The 22,356-nt window shown below is 43.1% G+C and overlaps 1 protein-coding gene across 1 annotated transcript in view; it reads right to left on the bottom strand.

The window, feature by feature from the left end:
* UNC13C (unc-13 homolog C) overlaps window positions 1-22,356 on the bottom strand; it is a 784,159-nt gene that overhangs the window by 399,250 nt on the left and 362,553 nt on the right. The window contains exon 12 of the mRNA XM_068275480.1: window positions 8,666-8,835. Coding sequence (XP_068131581.1) covers window positions 8,666-8,835 — 170 coding nt within the window. The remainder of the gene's footprint in view (window positions 1-8,665; window positions 8,836-22,356) is intronic.

Here is a 22,356-nt window from a genome sequence, read left to right as displayed (position 1 = left end):
CAATAGCAATCTGCCAAATAAACTAAATACAATGCATTGCTTCACCTCACAGAGCAGGGTCAAGGGCTGAAGAGTAACAATGAATGTACAGATATCAGACACTTACCATTAACATTCAATTTGTATTAAAGTAGGTTAATGCAGTCTGATTGGTCAAAATTGACATACATGCCCACGGTGATTAGAGCCAATGACAAACTAAACAGATTAAATTGTTTCATCAGTCATTCTATAAGCCTGCAAGATTGGCTAAAATGGGGTCCAGGGAAGAATTTGGGTGTTATAGATGTGGTCAATCTGACTTCAACTTCTTACATTGTGTATGTTGGTGCAGGATTATTGGAAGTCCATCACACATTACCTTGCTGATAAGATGTCCAATTGATTTATAATTTAAGGCTTGTATGCTGGGTATTATTGACAACAAGACATGTGGTAAGTACAAAATGGTTTTATTGAGGATTTGGGGTAAATATAGCTGTTTGCTGCTGTTTGAGTGAGCCAGCGCTGGATAGGGGCCATACAGGAGGAAGGGGGGAGACTGATAAGGATCCAGATGCTAAGTACCACTCCAGGGGCACTTTTCTTTATTACAGGTTTCCTTTGACACAGTTTAGTGCATATGTTACGGCCAGAACCCGAAGTTTGGCCACTTCTAGTTCTGGCCGGCCACTTCGGGTTCTGGCCGGCCAATTCGTGAAGTGCCCGCTGCGCTGCGGCCAATGTTAGAAACGGATCGTTTACTCTAGAATATGAATGTATCTTTTGGCCGCAGCGCAGCGGCCAAACGTATTAATTTGTTGCAATTTTAAGCCGGCGGCAATGTAACGATTCAAGCCGCCGGCTTTTTCATCTGCCTCATCTCTCTCCCTCTCTTTCTTATGGCCAGCCGGCGGGTGGGGGGGGGGGGGGGGGGGGGGGGGGGCACCGCGAGTCCCCCCGGGAGTCGTTCGTCGCAGCAGGGGCAGCAGAGCGGGGAGGCTGCAGACATTGCTTCTGCCAGCACCCGCTCTGCAAGAACGGCAGGCTTCCCTGCCGCGACGAACGACTCCGGAGGGACACGCGTGTCCCCGCCCGGCTGCCCATAAGAAAGAGAGGGAGAGAGATGAGGCAGATGAAAAAGCCGGCGGCTTGAATCGTTACATTGCCGCCGGCTTAAAATTGCAACAAATTAATACGTTTGGCCGCTGCGCTGCGGCCAGAAGATACATTCATATCAGAGTAAACGATCCGTTTCTAACATTGGCCGCAGCGCAGCGGGCACTTCGCGAATTGGCCGGCCAGAACCCGAAGTGGCCGGCCAGAACTAGAAGTGGTCAAACTTCGGGTTCTGGCCGTAACACATACACCCCTAAGTAACTAAGTGTGGCCAAATCCACAATCAGGAAAAAAATATTTTGGATCAGCATCACTTTCTGGAATAAAAATGTACTTTCAGCTTTCAACCCATAACATCCATCATAAGAGCTCTTTATATCATCTTTATATCATCTTGACTGAAGCGCTGAAGGAGAGACTGCAGAAACCTCCCTTATTTATTTTTACATCTACAAGGACCCTTCTAAGTGATTTTCCCTCTTCCGCCTATGCTCTGTAGTTTACTTCATTTAATCGTGCAACTACTAGAACACCTCCAAACGCATACTGCCTCTACTTTGAGGCATGTCAAACTACACACATTAAAAATAAAGTTGTTTTTGTTTGTTGTTTCTAGGTGCACACTAGAGCTGGTCAATGAAATGATAATGCTTTCAAGAGGATAACAACTGTATGCACCATTCTGCTGCTTGGAATAGGACACAATCAACGTGAGTAGCTACTGCATTTGATTGAATTTATAGCAACTTAAAGTTATTAGCATCTCTTCTATCATCTCTAGCACATTGCAATGCACACCTAGTACCGTTTCCTAAAATGAAACCAGCTAAAGGCTCATCATATAAGAGAAAAATCTTTTAATATGACTGACATCTCCTTAACAAAACAAAATAGACAAATAACATGCCACTTTTCTCCTGGTACAATCAAAGCACAAGAGCTGCAGTCACTAGGGCATGCTCTATAGGCAGTAGCAGTGTTAGGGAGTCTTGCCCAAGGTCTCCTTCTGAATAAGTGCTGGCTTACTGAACAGAAAGAGCTGAGATTCAAACCCAGGTCTCCTGTGCTAGATGCACAACCCTTAACCATTACACTATCCAGCCACTTAACAGAACGCCTGCTCTGTACAAAGGCAGTACAGGGGATCTGCAAAATCATGAACATGTGGGTAAATGTAGCATTAGGTAACTGTACTGCTGATGAGTATAGCATATTAATAATGACTTAGGCACACTGTTGTGTTGCAGTGCTGATTTCAGCAGAGTGCATCATGTGTAATGAGCACATGTGTGCTGCACAGCAGTGCGTTGAGGTGATACATTGCCACATGCATTTCTGTGTGCAAGCTTCATGTCAGGATGTTATATTACCAGGAAAAAATAAAAGGAAACAATATAAGGATGGGAAAAATTAAAGAAATACAGTGTAATGAATGGTCAGTCACTTGGAGTGCATGTATATGTGAAATAGTGGAGCATGTGTAAAAATGTAATTTTTTTGAAATCTCACCGTATCCAAAATATTCGTTTTGAGGCAAAATCTATTTTGCAGGTTTCACGTTCCCATCGCCAATAAGCAATCTAAATGAATCTCAAATTAACCTCATATTAATCCAATTAACAAAAATATAATTGGTTTCACGGGTTTCTGCACTTTTTCCATTATCCCTGTTCTTTAAAGGGCTTACTGCATAAAGAATTCTGCTGTATAAATTTCATCACAGACGACTCATTACCCGCTGATGTGCATGACCGAATGCAGGTGATATTGCTGTTGTAACTGGTGATGTTTTTGGAGACTGTCACTTGTCATATCATCATTAACTGCTATGTTCTGTCATCAAAGAGGTGACATTATCTTCTATCTTTAAACAACACAGCTGTCTAGAAGCTATAACAAATGTTACTGTAGTATATAACCTTACCAAACCCTCCTGTTGCATAATTTATTGATAATTCTTAAGCTCCTTCCATGACCTACATATCATTTTTTTCTCTCTCAGACTTAATTCCATTAAATGAATATTTCATGGTGCTACCTGGGTTGGTGGCTAGACTGTTTCTTCATGATGCACAGTCTTTGTTGAAAAATGTAAGCTAATGCAATGTGCCAAATGCTAAATGTAGTGGAAGACCAATGTAAAGTGGAGGTGAGGCGAGGTACAGTGTGTATCTTCTTCTCTCTACATGGAAATGAAGAATTTAGCAGTGAACATTTGTGGACTACAGTTAACGACTTTATGACTGGAGACGTATCCTTTTTTTCTAAACTACAGCAATTTATTTATTTGAGACTTGTGCAAATTATTATTATTATTATTTGTTGCCACAAAATCAGTCTTTTAGAACTGATGTAAAATAAATCTGAAATATTGATTTACTTATTTTTGCAGGGGATTGGGTGATTCTACAGAATTGTGAATATTGTTTTGGGAATTTTCCCCTTGTCTGCTGCTCACTGGAGAGATTAGATTTTCGTTATGATTTAAAAAAAATGTACAAGGCCAGAGGTATTTTCCATATTTTTTAGAATATAAGACGGACTTTTTCTCACCCAAAAAATGGAAACGGAAAAATGAATACAGGGAGCACAGGGAACAGGGGAGGACTGGCCCAGGGGGACGGGGGGCAACTGCCTCCCGGGCTGCCCGAATCTTAAGTAATTAGGGCCGGCCGCTGCTGTATGCAGCGGCCGCAGACATACCACAGGTGACAGGTTCGCAGTGGGGATCGCAACCTCGCGCGATATTTCCCGGCAAGTTGAAGTATCCAATCAGAGAAGGGGCTGAGGCTGCCGGCCGTGGTGTGCCCTTGTGCGTGGCCGCGCCTGCGGTGGATGTGAGCGGCACAAGGACACAAATAGCTTAGGTCCTCTCCGGCTCGGTGGGTTGACCCTGCTTGACTCCGCCCCCCGCCTGGAGCCATTGCCGCCCGCAACGTGCTGCTGTGCCTGCGGTGTCATCGGAGTGAGCTGTCTCACTCTTCAGCTTTCTGTGCTGTGGGGGCTGGGGGGCTGGAGCTGCGGCTACGAGTGGCTGGCTGGCTGTCCTGGCTGGAGGAGTCGGACACTCTGGGGGCTGGGAGTCGGAGATGCCACCTATAGCTGCTTGCTGCTGTGGAGGAGGAGGAGGTGTAGAACTGAGGAGACAGGAGGATAGAGGAGGTCGGGTCCAGGTCGCCAGAGGAGAAGGTGGTTTTTATGCATTTTGTTTCTGTACTTCTTCTCCCTTCTTGTCACTGAGTTACTCACACTTTGCTGCCTGCCTGCTACTGCTGTCAAATTCAATTCTCTGCCCAGGCCAGTGCCCTCTGAGTTTTTTTTTGTGTGATATTCATCCCCATTCTGACCCTGGCCTGAGGGGGAACTTTTTTTCTTCCTGTGCTGTGATTGACGGCAGGGGAGGGGGGAGGCAGGCAGTTAGGCACTGTCAAAGAGGTAGTTGGAGGGGGGGGGGGGTAGGTGTCAGACAAGTAGTTTGTATGGTGGGTGGGCAGGAGTGGGGTTAGGCATCACCAGGTAGGTAGGTTTGTGTGTGTGTGTGTGGGGGGGGGGGGGGGTTGTTTAAAGGAGTTATCAGGCATTTTTAATGAAATAAGTGCTACTTACCCGGGGCTTCCTCCAGCCCCACGCTCCCAGCATGTCCCTCGCTGCAGCTCTGCAGTCAGCCATTCGCTGCCGCTGCCTCCCAGTCCCCGGCGATGGCACCAGTCCGACCTGGATGTCGGCCTGTACTGCGCCTGTGCGAGCAGCACTGTCAATCACCGCCACGTGGACCGGAGTGTACTGCGCAGGCGCAGTAGTTCTGCGTCTGCACAGTACGCTCTGGTCCATGTGGCGGTGATTGACAGCGCCGCTCGCACAGGCGCAGTCGGCCTGAACGTCATCGCCGGGGGCTGGGAGGCAGCAGCAGCGAACAGCTGACTGCAGAGCTGCGGCAAGGGACATGCTGGGAGCTTGGGGCTGGATGAGCCCTGGGTAAGTAGCACTTATTTTCATAAAAAAAAAAAGCCTGATAACTCCTTTAGGCTAGAAACCCATTAGGAGAGATTTTCTGAGCGGTTTGTGATTTGAAAAGCTCTAGCTAATGTAATGCTATGGGTGTGATCCCACTTGAGTGATGTGATTTTATAAAAATCCCCCATAGCATTGCATTACCAAGAGCTTTTTCAAATCACTCACGCTTACAAAGCGCACCCAGTGGGTTTCTGGCCTTAAGGTTAGGCATCAGACACAGACAGGTAGATTGTGCGGAGAAGTGGGGTTAGGCATCAGGTACATAGTGTGTGTGTGTGTGTGTGTGTGGCTGGGGCTGTTAGTCATCACAATTTGAAGATTTGCACACAAGAAAGATATGGCTTTGGACTGGGTATGCCGTGAAACGGGCCTCTAGTTTGTGTTGTCCCCCCAGGCCAAAAGGTCCCAGTCCTCCCCTGACAGGGAAGCTGCCACTATACTTTACCTGCTACTGCCACCGTGATCCTCTCCCCCTGGCTCCATCAGCGATCCTCTTCTACATCTTCCTCTCCTCCTGGCTCCAGCAGTGTGCTCCTCTTCAGCAGCAGCGGTAGGCAGGATCATCGGTCACCTTCCGCTATGCTGAACAGCCAGGTCCTCCATACCGCTGCCTGCCTCAGTGCCGTCTCTGTAAGCTAGCAGCACACATGTGATGGGGGTCATGCATGACATCAGGAGGAGAGGATTGCAGCGGCAGGAGCAGGTATAGTATGAAAGTGTATTGTAGTGTAGTTTAGTGCAGTCGAGTGTAGTAAAGGTAATTGTGTGTAGTTTAGGGCAGTCCTTTGAGGGGTTTATACTAGATTTGTGACAGGATGGGTTGCAGATCTCCTGGTGCCCCTTTTCAAAACTTGTTTGAAAAAAAAACAAAAAAACTTATAGAGCCGCCAGAAGTTCAAAAATGTTTCTCAAACGTTTCTCAAACACACCAGACATGTTCTCATTTATCCCTATAAGTTAACACATAGGCATCCATAACCCATTGCTATTATTTAGTGGATTTTAGCTTATGAGCTTTGCAGTATAGGATATCTGATGGTGAGATGGCATTTTGATTTGCATGATGGCATGTGTGGTATGCATACATCAGTAAAGCATGTGACTGTGGAGGAAGCTGAAGTAGTGGCAGCAGGTAACAGAAGTTTGGGAGGGCTTCCAGCAAGATTACCAGGGCATTCTGAATACATTTACTTAACTTGTTTTACATTTTAACAGTATTTTCACCAAGAATGTCTATAACTGACTGTCTCATAAAGTGGACCTTTTTATAAGTAGGGATAAAGTTATTGGTTAATGAATGAGAGAAGCGTTAAAAGATGAAAATTGCTCTGGTGCTCAAGGGGAAAAAACCCTCAGTGGTGAATTGGTTAAAATAAGGTTATTTTGTTTATTGTTTGTTTCTAGGTGCCGACTAGAGCTGATCAAGGAAATGCTAATGCTTTCAAGTTGATAACAATTGTATGCACCATTCTGCGGCTTGGAATAGGACACCATCAACATGATTCATTTCTGCGTTTGATTGGTGCAATTCCGAGCTGCATTAAATTCCATAAAATAAAGAATTAAAAAATAATATTTGTAGCAGCGTACAGTTATTAACATCTCTTCTACCATCTGTAGCAAACAGCAATGCACACCTAGTACCTTTTCATAAAATGAAACCAACTAAAGGATCGTCATATAAGAAAAAAGTCTTTCCATTTGACTGACATCTCCTTAAAGGGGAACTGAAGAGAGAGGTATATGGAGGCTGTCATGTTTATTTCCTTTTAGACAATACCAGTTGCCTGGCAGCCCTGCTGATCCTCTGCCTCTAATACTATTAGCCATAGCCCCTGAACAAGCATGCAGCAGATCAGGTGTTTCAATGGTTCAGACTTATAAGTCTGATCTGACAAGACTAGCTGCATGCTTGTTTCTGGTTTTAATCAGATACTACTGCAGAGAAATAGACCAGCAGGGCTGCCAGGCAACTGGTATTGATTAAAAGGAAATAAACATGACAGCCTCCATATACCTCTCTCTTCAGTTCCCCTTTAAAGTGGACCAGAACTCTTGCACAGGACAGAAGGAAAACATAGAGAAATGAACTCAATATGTATTTAGAGAGTTTAGCCTGTTTAATTCCTCCTCATTTGTGTTTAATCACAAATTGTAATCTGATCTCTCCCCGTGTCACATGACTACTATGGCAGAGATAGCAGATAAGCTCATTTGAAAGCACAGGATGTATTGTTAACAATATGTCTGCTTCCATGATTAATGAAGTAGGACCAGTGCAGATTGTTTTAGGATTTGTATCAGCTGTAACAAAGAAATGTTTTTGTTCAAAAGGCTATTATGCTGTTGTTTATCTTTTAGAGAAGAGAGGATGTTCTGAGTTCAGGTAAGCTTTACAACTTAACCACTTGAGGACCCAGCCTTTACCCCCCCCTTAAGGACCAGCGTGTTTTTTTATGATCTGTGCTGGGTGGGCTCTGCAGCCCCCAGCACACATCAGGTTGCAGGCAGAGCGATCAGATCGCCCCACTTTTTTCCCCCCTATGGGGATGATGTGCTGGGGGGTCTGATCTCTCCTGCCTGCCTGGGTGTTGCGGGGGGGGGGGGGCACCTCAAAGCCCCCCTCTGCGGCGAAATTCCCCCTCCCTCTCCCCCTGGTGATCTGGGCTGCACAGGACGCTATACGTCCTGTGCAGCCTGTGACAGGCTGTCCTCTGTCACATGGCGGCGATCCCCGGCCGTTGATTGGCAGGGGATCGCCGATCTGCCTTACGGCGCTGCTGTAGTAGCAGTGCCGTTCAATGTAAACAAAGGAGACAAACGTCTATTCATGGAGACCCGCTCCGTGATCTAACAGGAAACGGCCGCTCGCGGGAGCGGCCTTTCCTGATTAATTAGGGAGGCACCTGGCGACGCAGATGTGTATCGCTGGTCCTCCAGCTACCACTTTGCCGCCGCACGATATGAGTGTGCGGTCGGCAAGTGGTTAATATAAACATACTTAAACAGTTGTGTGTGGGCCCATGCAATCTCTAAACTGCTGTGCATTCCTCTAGCCACTAATTAAATACATAAAATAAATATCTGTTAGGTTTTAGTTAAATATAAAAAGAACAATAAGATTTAATTTGTTTCCAATGCTATTTTAAAAACACAGTTTTGCAAGGTTTTGGATATAAATACACATAATATCTGTGACTTTATGCACAATAGTGTAGTTATTTAGTGCAAATTCATCTCTATTCACCTTGTAGAGTTTAAAAAAGATGTTGAATCTGTCATCTAAAGCAACCAAAATGTCACAAGGTGCTGGTATTTTCAGAAGAGTTCAGCAATGGTTGCCTTCACATCTCTTACATGACAGAATTACCTTAAAGGTACAAATGTCTTGAGAAACTGTCTCGGATTTTAAATTGGCCAAAGCATACAGAACAACTGCGATACATATTGGTAGGTTTCCATATTTGTTCAACGAGATGTAATCATACTGCAAGTTCTGAGACTGTCTCAAAATTCCACCATTCTACAAAACATTACAGAAACTGGTAATTACCTAAGTTGTACCAAACATCCATTTCCCCACTTAGGGTTCTCACATCAACAATTGTTTGCCCCAGGAAGTCATCTGATTCTTTCTTGAAGTGTTGCTTTACTCTGGACTTTATGTCATCATCTTCGTCCCAGACCCTCACCTTGATTCTGTCTGTGGAGTTGTGGCATTCACTATGAATGAGAGAATAAAAAGACAGGTTATTTATACAGCAATTTGAAGATGGAAGGTCATGAAGAAAACATCTGGCTAGTAAACCTCAGATGGAAGCTACCACTGCTTTGACAAAAATATCCTAGTTTCACTAACATTTTGATTAGGATTATCAGATCCGGTGTCCGAGTCAAAGAATGTCTCATAAAGATCTTTTTTGCCATGTTTAAGGGCCTATCAGCAGTGGCATAACTACAAATCATGGGGCCCCATTGCAAACCTTTGACGGGGCACCCCAATGTTCACTTCCTTTCCCTTGATGGCCCTCACAGCCTGAGGGCCAATCTAACAAGGGCCATAAAACAAGTGTGTACATCATAATACTTACACCCATAATGAGGGCAGCCATAAAAACACCTGATCTGAAGGATGGACCCCTTTATAGGAGGTAGTGAAGTAGTAGTTGGGGCCCCCTTACAGCTCAACCCCCCCCCCCCCCCCCCCCGTGATCGCAGGTACTGCTCCCCTCCATTACACCCCTGCCTCCATACCCTAACCATATAACTAGAGATTTTACTGGAATGAGAACAATGCTCCTTTATCACCAGCTGGTAAGCTGACAATAGCAAACAGGAAAACTGCTGACTTGTCCCAGGTGGAGCCCTTCCTGAAGGGCTCCGTCCGAAACATGTTGTGCATCTTGTGACTCCAATACAGCTTGTTGCTACACAGCTTCTGAGTGCCGTGTCCTTCCTTTTGTTTTAAGCTGAAAATAGTCTTGTTGCTAGCAATGATGCAGCCCTGCTTCTGTCATTAGTGACACAGCTGGATGAAATTTGAAGATGTTTTTGTGGGATCAGTTGAAAGGGTGCCCCCCAGCAGGTGCAGGGTCTGCACTCCTCTAGTTACGCCCCTGCTTAATGGTCTACAATGCATTGGATGTTTTGTGCTGCCATGTTTATTTTCTCTCTATGGTGGTTTTATGTCTAATAAAAAAAATGGAGTCATCTTCAGTGAATGTAACCATATCCATTATCGTTATTTAGTTTTTATATAGCACTGACATCTCCTGCGTGCTTTTACAGAGTATGTAGTCTTGTAACTAACTGAATAAATGTCTCTTTTGATTTTCTTAAAAGTGGCTCTATTACATGCATCCAGTATATACTGTAGCTGTGCAGATGCAAAACCTTTTTGCATCAACATAACATCCATAAAAGCTGTCAATATTTCACCACTTCCGACAACTTGATTCACATTTCCATACAAAATGTTTCCTACATATTGCATGCTATCTGAGTTTAGGTGTTTCTTTTCAGTGGACCATCCCAGGCTTTGATAAAAAAAAAGAGACATTCAGTCTGTACGAAAAAATTCAAAACCTAAAGGATATGACTAATACTCATAAAGCACAAATCATGCCGACATAATATCTCTGTAATAAATCATTATGGTTTTATTGTTGAGAAACTGCCATTCTCTTGCAGTGATTTATTACATCAGATGCCTCAGTGCCAGGTCAAACCATAGCTTGTACGCATGCATGTGCACTGAAGTCTAAACTAAACTAGGTGAGCTGTCTATGCCTACTTTCTTGCAGTTTCATTATTGTGCTCATAAAAGCTGTTTAACAGCAATTTACAAGCCTGCAGGTAAACAGTAACTTGAGCATAAACAGAACTGTGAGCACACAGTATTTTAGGGCAGTAATCAATAGAGTATATCTTGTAGAATTGAAGACGTGCTACAATAAGGGCCCTTTTTCATTGGTAAAAGTGATACGATGCATCACTTCCACTGGCGCCCGCGTCACTTCCGCATCTCCTGATGCGGAAGTCAATTGAAGAGATGGGACGTAGCTGCGGGCGCATGCAGCCATGCGAGAATCTGCAGCATGCTCTGATGGCTCCGCTCAACATGCACGCAGTGGAAACTAATCCATTGCCATGCATGTGTTTCAGCATACCCGCGGTGCGAAGCGGCTATGTAGCCACATCACACCACTTCTAGTGGAAACGAGCCCTTAGCAGTTACACATACGCACACAATACCCATCTGACAATCATAGAGTGGGGTAGATTTACAAATTCAATCTCACATGCTTTCATGCTGCCACTTCTTCTATTATCAGGGGTACTGACTCATACCTCTAATGTACTAACACTAACACAAAGCAGTATTGTAATATTGGCTGCACAACAACTGGAGAGGTCTTTCACATATTTCAAGTGGAATAATTGATGAATAGTGCAGCCTTAAAGCCCAAAAATGTAACTTAAAAGGGACCTGAAGTGAGATTAATATGGAGGCTGCCATCTTTACTCTCTATTAAACAATGCAAGCTAACTGACTTCTATGTTGCTATCCTGCCTCTAATACTTTAAATCACTGGCCCAGAATGAGCATGCGGATCAGATGTGTGACTCAAACTACTACAGCCAAATGCTCAGCATGACAGCCAGGCTACTGGTCATTTTATATGAGAATTAGGAAGATATAATATCTATATTTCTCTCACTTCAGGTTCCCTTTAAGATGTGTGCTAGAGAGCAAGGAAATTACACTTATGTATAACTACATTATGAGTTGAAACTTACAAGAAGGTGCATGAGAGTTTTAAGAAAGAATGAAATTATCTATTCATTTTTTCTCCAAACGCCAACATTCTAAAATATGGTAAACAGACTGAAAATCACATACGGTAAATACCAAGCATATTGAATCAAATAACTGGACTTAAAGTTAACTCTTGATCCATCCCTGTTCATGTGCTTACACAGTAGGCCTCAAGCATTAAACCACTATAAAATTCCAAGTTGCTCATTGTACATACAGTAGTGCGGGTAATAATAATTATTATTATTATTGATTTATAAAGTGGCACCATATTCTGTGGTGCTTTATAAATGAATGAATGGGACCGCTTGAAGCTTATTTACAGTGTCATAAAGTCTTGTATATGTTTTATTACACTTGTTGGTCAGTTGGCTTGGAGACTAATATCACTGCCACATCGTGAGTAACAGCTTCAAAAGATCCTTTAGTTTTATCAGTTGTGACCAATCAGCATCCCATCTGCCTTAACATTTGGTATAAGAAAAGGAATCCCTGAGCACTATTCTCACTCTCTGCTCTAAGCGGTTTCATTATCTTGAGCCTTTGGAAAGACAGCTATCAGCTGAATGTGATAATATTCCATCTTAAAACTTATTGATATTTGTATGTATACATTTTGATGTACAGTTTGCTTCCTAGTTAGTTCTATATTTAGATTTAGACTATTTATGTTGGGTTTGGTGCGAAAATAAGCAGGCACTATACAATTCCTTACAAGAAGGCACGCAATTAATCTACCATGTGATCTAAGTACTTTGGAAGTGTGATTATGCAGAATTAGCTGCACATGTCACAATCCTTTTACCAGGAAATCCATTGACTTACTATATACTGTACTTGTCAAGTAATATTGTTATGGTAATTAAGACTTAACTTCTCATTACTGGTAAAATTGGACATGTTAAAAAAAAAAGATTTTCAATTTACATACAAAATTAAGCATGTGTAATTACTTTTATGCAGGTATCCCCACAGAAACACAAGCAGTGTAACCAGTAGCTCTGCAAGATTCAATATCATCAATCATTTTTAACTACGTAATCATCAATCATTTTTAACTACTGGCGTGGACGTGGCAGCAGCCCCAGGACCACTCAACGCCATTGGGTATGAAGTCCTGTGGGCGGAGAATGCAGGGGATTGCGCGCACCAATGCATGCATCCTTACCTGAATGTCTCCCAGCTGTGAGTGCCGCTAGGGGACTGTTAGACGTCGGCCGCCGTCTACTTACATTGCACAGTGCTGCAATCTAAGGCAGCGCTGTACTGGGGACAGCCATGGCGCTAGGCTGTCCCCCTGGGAGACTCAGAGAGTGATCGTCTCTCATAGGCTGATGTGTATGAGAGACGATTACTGTGATTAGCTGGCGTTGGGAGGGAGGGATACATTAAAAAAAAATCATTTTTATTATAAAATAAATAAGAAAATATCGCCCCCTATGCTGCTATTGCGGCCTCCTTGTCGCAATAGCAGCATAGGGGGCGATATTGTGGCTGGGAACGCGAATAATCACTAGCGTTCCCATGCCTGTCGGGTCCTGACGGCGAAACCGGAAGTGGTCGCCGGCGGGGATGGGAGCATCGCAGAGACACGGCAAGGGCACCGATCGGCTGCAGGGGGCTGAGGGAAGCCCCAAGTGAGAAAAACTCATTTTTTTTTAGCAGACTTAAGATTCACTTTAAAGCAAGCTAGATATGACAGTTCCTGTAGTGCAGTTCCTTGTACAGAGATCAGAGGGTAGGAGGCGGGCAATGCTTATAGTATTTCAGGCAAAGGAGAAAAAAAAGGGCAAGGGAGGAAATGACATTAGGAATGGCTTTAGTCAAAGGCAGTGAAGATGGAAAATGCTTGGAAAAGTTTTCTCTTTATAAAATTCACTGAAATCAAAACACTGATGGTACAATACATATGTTATGTAAGTAGATTTATCTACTTGTATTTTTTTCCCTTGAAAAGTATGGCTGACCCTGCTGCTTTAATATGTATGTCAAGAGTATATTACTGTTATTTTAGCAAGAAAGTCATTATAATTATTGATAGGGTAAATAAAACACAAAACAGAAATATACACTTTTTTTCATGTATTTTCTTATAAAATGCATAGAAAATAAAGTAATTACTGAAAACAAGTATCAACCCCAAAAAGTCGAATTTATGGAGATAAATAGTAATACAGTTATGGCCAAATGAATGGGAGGATCGCTGACAGGGGAAAATGGCTCTTGGCAGCAGCGGTAAAATAGCCTGTGGGGTTAAGTGGTTAATCATCAACTCAGGACAACTCCAAAACATGGCAAAATATGTACCAACACCCACATAGCATCTGGGACATTATTCTGATTTAGTGTTATCCATTTCTCCATCTATATGGTGTGAAGTAAGACCCGTGGATATGGTGTCAAGTAAGACATGTGGATGAAGTTTAAATGGGGGATGGGAAAGGATACTAGAATGGGGCAACAGATAGACTTCACCATCACCCAATGGTCCCAAACCTTGTACCCATCTGTTTTTCCTTTTTTCCAAGGAAGTACTAAAAAGTTGAATTACGCAAACAAAATTACTGCTAAAGGTTTTATGTTTAATCACTGTACTTCTTAGTGTCTCTACTCCATTAGAGTCCAGAGTCACCTATTCTACACCAAATTGGGCACTCATTGCATGTCTAATCTGGAAGCATCTACTGTAAATAGCATCTTGTTTGTCATAAACTTCCCTGTGAGTACTGTATGCTGCAAATATAAAATAACAAAGGATATCCAAACTGCAGGATCTGAGATAGTGACAAACTGTGCCAACATTAAGTTCCCCCATAGGGGACCAGGTTTTCCTAGTTTTTTTGATCTATAATTTACACATTGCAATGCACAAAGTGTAGTCTGCATAACTGAGGTCACACCATTTACCCACTCTGACACCTTAAAGCAAAGCTCCGCCAAAGCCACTCAACCTCCCAGGCAGTAGTCCCGAGCTATGCTCGGGCTAGCCACCAGGAACTCTATGCAGAGTATAGCACACAGCAGGCGTTTTTACTCACCTCCCAAGGAATCCAGAACATCGGTAACCATCCTCCTTCCTGTCCTCCGAGGCTTTGAATCACTCTGGTGAGATCACTGTCATCGATCTCACCACAGAGTTACAGCGCCACCCGGAGGATGGAGGGAAAATTGCGGCACTGGAGCCCAGGGAGGTGAGTGAGTGCTTGGGCTGCTGCAGAGACTCTGGCGGCATGATTTTTTCCCCTGATTTTAGGGTCTGAAATATTTTAAAAAGACCCTAAAATCCAGAAATAATCATACCACCGGAGGGGGGGGTTAAGAAACCAGTATAGATACCGCAAACACTGTAGCTGGATCTTTGCAAAAACCACGATTTAATTGTACCACCACCAGAAAGTGACATTGCATACTTGGCATCCCTAGCCCCCACCCCCATTCTCCCAGAGTTACAAGATACCTTTTACAATACGTGAGGTTTTTAAATGACCAGAAAAAGATGAACTAAAATTTGACCATCCTCCTTAAAAATATATTTATCTATACAGGTGTGTTTCTAAACACAAAGCTGAATTTAGGTATTAACATCATTTTTACCATGTTTGCCTGAACAGAGGCAACTGTTCCATATAATGCATTTGTCCTTATTCACTTTACCCAAATACTTACATTTTTGTCCCTATATGAAATGTGCTATTTTAAGCTGTATTAATTCCATCATCTATTGGGAAAATGATTGACTTTCCCCAGTTAATTTTGAAACAACTTTCTAATCATTGCAATGAGCAAGTTAAAGTGATGCTTTTTAGCAGAATGTAGTTATATTTGTGGTGTATCACGCCATAAGATAGCACATAAAAAAGTGATTATAGGCTTCATGGGACCATAAATTGAGTACTGCTAAAAGTAATGTGCTAGCAACACAGTGAATACTAATGCACTAAATGTCATCCAAGTTAACATTAAAAACAGTCATAATGTGACTGTTACCAGAATGATTATCACAGCAGGTAAAGCTGTCTATGTACAGACATCCAATGATTGTCACCCAATCCAGCCATTTACCCCACATGATCTGGCTGATCTAGCTTTGTGAAATAAGTAGCTGGAAGTTCTGGCCAATTACTACCATGTTCTTTCAGAGATCTGCCAGCTAGCATCTGAGACTTTTCCCACTTCTGTCATTACTATTCAGAGAATTGAACATGCAGCGTCAGGCAGTCCAAAGGTTTATTCATGTGCAAAGATCTTGTTTATGGAAATTCCATTATCTATAATATTATCAAACTATGCACCTGAGGTGAAATTTGAAAGGAGTTACATGTGGCATTTGTTTTAATTTGCTCTCACCAGGCCTGGATTTACATCACAGGAGCCTATAGTCACAGATATCTTGGCAATACAAAGGGAAGCAGGCGGTCGGCACTACAGCGATTTCAACAAAGACTACTCAGGAAAAAGGACATGCAGTGTGCACTGGAGGAAACGTATGCACCTCTTCTCTAGAACCTCTTCAGCGTGCTCAAGCTAGGAACGTCAAACAGCAAGCAAGTAAGAAGAGCAGGAAAGCTGGCACTGCTGCAAGTGTTCAATTTATTGTAGCATACATAAAGTGCAGGCGTGCAACATGGCATAGAAAGTCATCAACATACCCTTGTGAGAGGAGGTGTGGGTGGGTGCTGGGCAAAGGTGCCTGACCGCGGTTTCACGCTGGGATAGCGCTTCTACGGAGGCTGCAAAGTTATGGGCAAAAGGCTCTGGTTAAATATCCTCCAGAGCCGTCATGTAACATTTACTTCCGGTGGCAGCGCCGCCCATATTTCCGCGTCACGTGTGCGTACGTATTGACTCCTAGGCGTCACACGTACGCTGCACGCGTACGTAATTCCGCATGGCGCCAGTGATGTACGCATGTCAATTGGATGCATGCGTACTGCATTATTATGCATGTGGCGCATGCGTCAAAATGGTCGCATTGGGAAGGGGAAAACTCCCCCTAGCGGCCAAATTGAGGTAGGGCCCGACTCAGTCATACCGGCACCAGGGTGAAAGAAAGAAAGAAAATAAAAACAGATAGCGGGGGAGAAAAAAGGAGAGGGGAAAGGAATTAGAAAGAATTGCAAGAAAAACATGTTAGACGAAGTAAAAGTGGATGATCAGGAGATCCTGAAACAGTGAAACAAAGTGCAAACCCAAGGTGTCAGTACGTTTGAATCGTGCCCCACAAAAACGCAAATTACTGCTATCAAGGGCACAAGGAAGCCACAAGACTTCAAATTGTGCAAAATCAAGAGGGGAGGAAAATGTGAGTTATTAGGGAAGTAAAATTGCCCACTTCCCATGGTGTGTTTTCACCATGGGGGCAAACAAGCCATGGATCGAGGGAGGGAGAAGGAGGACCAGCCACCGGTCATATTGCCACTCTCCACAAATTAACAGCAAAAGTGATCATACATAGCATATAAGACAATAAACAGACGTCAAATAGGACACATCGGAGGAGTCCAAATATGGGGAGGGAAGATACGGCCTCAGGGGTCAAGGAAGCATGACAAATCTGTGTGATCATTAAGGCCCAAAGGTCCCATAGCTTCCGATTGCAGAATCAACATTGCTTCTTCTCTTTTCAATCGTTTCTCCCTGTCTCCACCTCTTGATAATGGTGGGACATGGATACTTCCTGCAAATGTCAGCTTTGTGGGATCATTACTATGGCTCTTTCACATATGTTGGATCACTCTGAGGGAACCTTTTCCTGACTTTAGGGAGTTGTAATGTTCTCTGAATCATTCATTAATTGATCTCATCATTTCCCCTACATAAAACCTTCCGCAGGGGCACCACATTGTGTAGACAACAAACCGCGTTTGGCAGGTAAAAAAAGAACACGTATTGCGTCGAAGTGGGCCAATATGAAATTGGCAACCCACTACCATCTGACTACATGATTTGCAATGTCCACACCTGTGGTTACCCCAAGGTCCTCCTTAACGCAACCAATCACTACCACTAGCTGTTTTGAACTCGCTTCTGCTCACCAATGAGGCTATTGTAGGAGATCTTCTGAAAGAGAATAATGGCCCTTCAGTCACTAGAGGATTCAGTATGGGATCCCTGGTCAGGATGTCCCAGTTCCTATGGATTACTTTCTTTATATGATCAGCCATATTGGTGTAGCCAAAAGAGAAGGGAGTTTTTTGCTGTATAGGACGATTCGTTGGTTTCCTCTTTAAGAGGTCTGATCTCGTTTTGTACTTGCTTGTGACATAGGCCTCTTGGATGACCTGCTCATTGTAGCCTCTAGCCAACAGCCTCACTCCCAGCTCCTTAGACTGCTGGCGGAAATCCGCATCGTTGGCATTGTTGCGACGCAGTCTGAGGAATTGGGAGTAGGGCAGAGTCCGGGTCACGTGTGCAGGGTGAAAACTCGATTTGTGCAATAAAGCATTGCTTGCTGTGGGTTTTCCGTATCCCTTGGATAATAACCTATCCTCACTGATTATTAATTCAAGATCAAGAAGGGCAATTCTTTTTGGGTGAATAACGGCTGTAAAAGCCATATTGACAATATTGCAATTAATGTGGGATAGGAAGTTAAAAAAGGAATCACAAGTCCTGGACCAAAGCACCAAGATGTCGTCCACGTACCTGGACCACATCCTGAGATCCGCCCTGTATGGGTTGTCCTCCGAATGTATAAAAAGTTCTTCCCACCATGCTAGGAAAATGTTGGCGTAAGTGCAGGAGACCGCCGTCCCCATAGCGGTCCCCGACACCTGCCAATACCATTTCCTGTCAAAAAGAAATGCATTGTGGGTCAATACAAACAGGGGGCATTCGCAGTCCTTTACAAGCCGTAGATTTGTCAGTTTTATAAAAAAAAAAGTCTTACGGCTATAACAAACAAACAAACACAGAACATTTATATCGCGCTTTTCTCCTGGCGGACTCAAAGCGCCAGAGCTGCAGCCACTAGGACGCGCTCTATAGGCAGTAGCAGTGTTAGGGAGACTTGCCCAAGGTCTCCTACTGAATAGGTGCTGGCTTACTGAACAGGCAGAGCCGAGATTCGAACCCAGGTCTCCTGTGTCAGAGACAGAGCCCTTAACCATTACACCATCCAGCCATCTGCTATAATGCCTAATGTGTGGGGTATAGAGCTGTAAAGACTTTCAACATTAATAGTGGCTAACAAATCGCCTTTGTACCACATTAAGCCCTCAAGACCCCTGAGCACGTCCATGGTGTCCCAGAGGTGAGAAGGCCCTACCTCAATTTGGCCGCTAGGGGGAGTTTTCCGCTTCCCAATGCGACCATTTTGACGCATGCGCCACATGCATAATAATGCAGTACGCATGCATCCAATTGACATGCGTACATCACTGGCGCCATGCGGAATTACGTACGCGTGCAGCGTATGTGTGACACCTAGGAGTCAATACGTACGCACACGTGATGCGGAAATATGGGCGGCGCTGCCACCGGAAGTAAATGTTACATAACGACTCTGGAAGATATTTAACCAGAGCCTTTTGCCCATAACTTTGCAGCCTCCGTAGAAGCGCTAACCCAGTGTGAAATGGCCGTCAGGCACCTTTGCCCAGCACCACCCACGCCTCCTCTCACAAGGGTATGTTGATGACTTTCTATGCCATTTTGCAAGATGTTGCACGCCTGCACTTTATGTATGCTACAATAAATTGAACACTTGCAGCAGTGCCAGCTTTCCTGCTCTTCTTACTTGCTTACAGATATCTTGGCACCCTAGACTTTGCCCTCCATTAACCTAAAAGCAACTGCTGAACCACACCACAAGTATGCTGGCTGGCCCAGCTATCACTTCTTCCTTACTTCAGTTGCTCATCATATGTAGCTACAGGGAACCCTTAGTATTAGGTAACTAGAGCTATCCTCAGTATTATGTAGCTAGAGGTGCCCCCGACTGAACAGAGATCTGGTCAGTGGAATGCAGAGACCTTGGTGAGTAGCCTCTCATTCACTCCGTTCTGGACTCTGCATAAGTAAGGCGGGAGGGAGGCACTTGGGGAGGGGAGTGAGCCGCCTTTCCATCATCAGGCACCTGTAGACACATGCCTACAGTGCCCTATGGTGAATCTGGCCCTGACTCTCACTATGTACTTCACTGTTATCCTAAATACAGCACCCACACTATGTACACTGGCACTTCACTGTTATCCCAAATATAGCTCTCTCAGTAAGTATACTGGCACTTCACTGTAATCTCAAATACAGCACCCTCACTATGTACACTGGCACTTCCCTGTTGTCCCCAAGACATCAATCTCAGTATGTACACTGGCACTTCACTGTTGTCCCCAAGACATCAATCTCAGTATGTACACTGGCACTTCACTGTTGTCCCAAATACAGCTCCCCCAGTATGTACACTGGCACTTTACTGTTGTCCCAAATACAGCTCCCCCAGTATGTACACCGTCACTTCAGTGTGTTTCCAAATACAATGTGAATCATCAAAAATGGACGGTTCATATTCAGAAGTTTCACACTTTGTTCAGAATAACAGCTTGCAGGTGCAAACTTTACAGCTGCCTCTAGCAGTGTTAATTAGTGCATCATGTCCCTATTAGACAGTAAAAATAATCTGTGATGCTAGGCCTGCCCAAGAGCTTGACAATAACATTCTACGTTTCAAAATTAGAATAGTAAAGTATCAGTAAATAATACCAATATTTTGCTACAAATAAACCTTACCCTATTCTCACACAGAACCTTCCTTCTAACTATGCCTAACCTTAACCAAAACCAACCCCCTGCCGATGCCTAAGCCTAAATCCCTCCCCCACTCCTAACCTTAAAAACACCCCCATGCCTAAACTTAATGGCACCTTAAAAGCCGACCCACGAACACCTCACCTAAATCCGTACCCTCCCCGCCAGAATTGCGTCAATTATCGGGTGGCCCATAGGCACCCATAAAAAATACTGGCTTGGCCTGCCCCCAATGAAAAATGTAGTTACAAATACCGGAAGCTTATATGGCATCCAAATTACTGCCACTAACGAGCATCTACATTTCCTGTTTCCCTTATCATATTGCTCAAAGTACACATTCCAGGCATGTAAAGAAGTGCAACTGAGACTTGGGAATTTTATCTGACTCTAAGTGGAAATGGAACAATTACTTCTTGGGAATTACAAAAAAAAAAAATCTTGTGGAGCACATTTGAATCTCTTTTCACATATCTGAACTGGTGCTTTTCAAGGGTTAATGAACCAATACATTAATCTATGCTAATAAAACAGCTGAATGCAACCAATGTTTTCCTGTTAAGTGAACAGAAGCCAAGATATTTCTATCTCCCTGAGGAAACACTGCTGAGCGATAACAATAAAGGGTTAAAAAGTTTGGAAGGCTATTATGTCTTTTTTTTTTAAGCTGAATGGTGCGAATTCTACATCACACTGACAATGGCTGCTGTTTAGAATCCAGTCTTAGAAATACAGCTAGGAAAATGAGATTTCAAGAAATCTTTATTCACCATTCCTACTAAACAAACAATTATCTCATAAGTTTATTTCCAATTCAGGTTCATCTTTAAGAATGCATGTGGGAGATGAGTCCTAGCTCCCATTCTGACTATGCTGTCAACAGCATCAAACATTGCAGCTTTTTCCTAGGGAATTACAATGAACAATTCTAAGCTCTAGATCTCATTACACACAACGGTTTTCCAACTTGAGACATCTGAGTGATCCAGGTCCACTTCATTTCATGACTCACTAAGGCCTGCTCTCCACTAACAACAACAGAGTCTTCATGAACTCTCATGGTAAGACCTTGCTATCAGCAGTTCTGATGAGTTTAGTTACGGGGAAACTGGTTTGCAAGAACAAAACATACAGATTGCATTTTGGGAAATCATTTTTTTTATACTGTAGACCTTCAGTGTAGAGTTCATATACGCAACAATAACAAAAATATATCGTCACCCTCAACTACTAAAAGCACAGAAATAAAATGAGTTCTGTTTCTTGTAACGCTTAGATGACCTTTCAGTTTAATATCTATATCAGCAGTAAAAAAATATCGTAGCGGAAAGGCAAATCAGATGCCGAACATAAAAAGCACAATGCTGATTACAAGGACGCACTGCCACTTCAACATAAATCTAACTGCATTTGCATTTAATAATATATATCGTAATACATTGAAATTGTGTGTTCAGAGTTGACAGGAATACAAGACAGCAGATGGATAGCTTAAACTAAAGCTGATTTATAAGCTCCTGAGATGCATGTGAAAGCTTTTTTACCCATTCGCTGCTGATGTAGCTTGCATAATAGATTAGAATGTTCAGGCTTTTCTTGCACTAGGGGGGTATTGTAGATGTTTTATGAATTAATTTTTGTTAATTAGTCTCTAAACAAAAATCAGTTGCTGGACAATCTTATTGCTACTGTAATTCACCGTTTTAGTTGTGTTATATTTTTGTGGTAGCATATTGGCACCAATGGAGGAAGTAGCAGGAGGGGAGGCTCTTACTATTGGCTCTCAGCTTCAGTCCGTCTGTGCTATCGCATGCTGATAGCTGATAGATGACATTTCTTGACATCTATTTAAGTATTTACCTAACAAGTTGGTAATTTACCTCACTGTCCGGTAATTTCAGTTTGCCATGCAGTAACAGCCTTAGTGAATTGACATTTCACTAAATGTATTGGTAAAATCAGTTGATTTCTGCATTCCCATATGGGGTAATACTTTATGAATTCTACACCTACAATGGTTTTAATTCATAAACACACTTCTTAAAAAAAGATCTAATTAAAAGAGATCTACTGTATGTATATATATATATATATATATATATATATATATATATATATATATATATATATATATATATGTAATATCCCTGATGAGGTCTGCAATTGTGAAGAAAAAT

This window comes from Hyperolius riggenbachi, chromosome 3 (genome assembly GCF_040937935.1).
Source record: "Hyperolius riggenbachi isolate aHypRig1 chromosome 3, aHypRig1.pri, whole genome shotgun sequence".
Taxonomy (NCBI): domain Eukaryota; kingdom Metazoa; phylum Chordata; class Amphibia; order Anura; family Hyperoliidae; genus Hyperolius; species Hyperolius riggenbachi.
The sequence above is the reverse complement of the archived record's forward strand: the minus strand, read 5'-3'. Positions and strand labels throughout refer to the sequence as shown.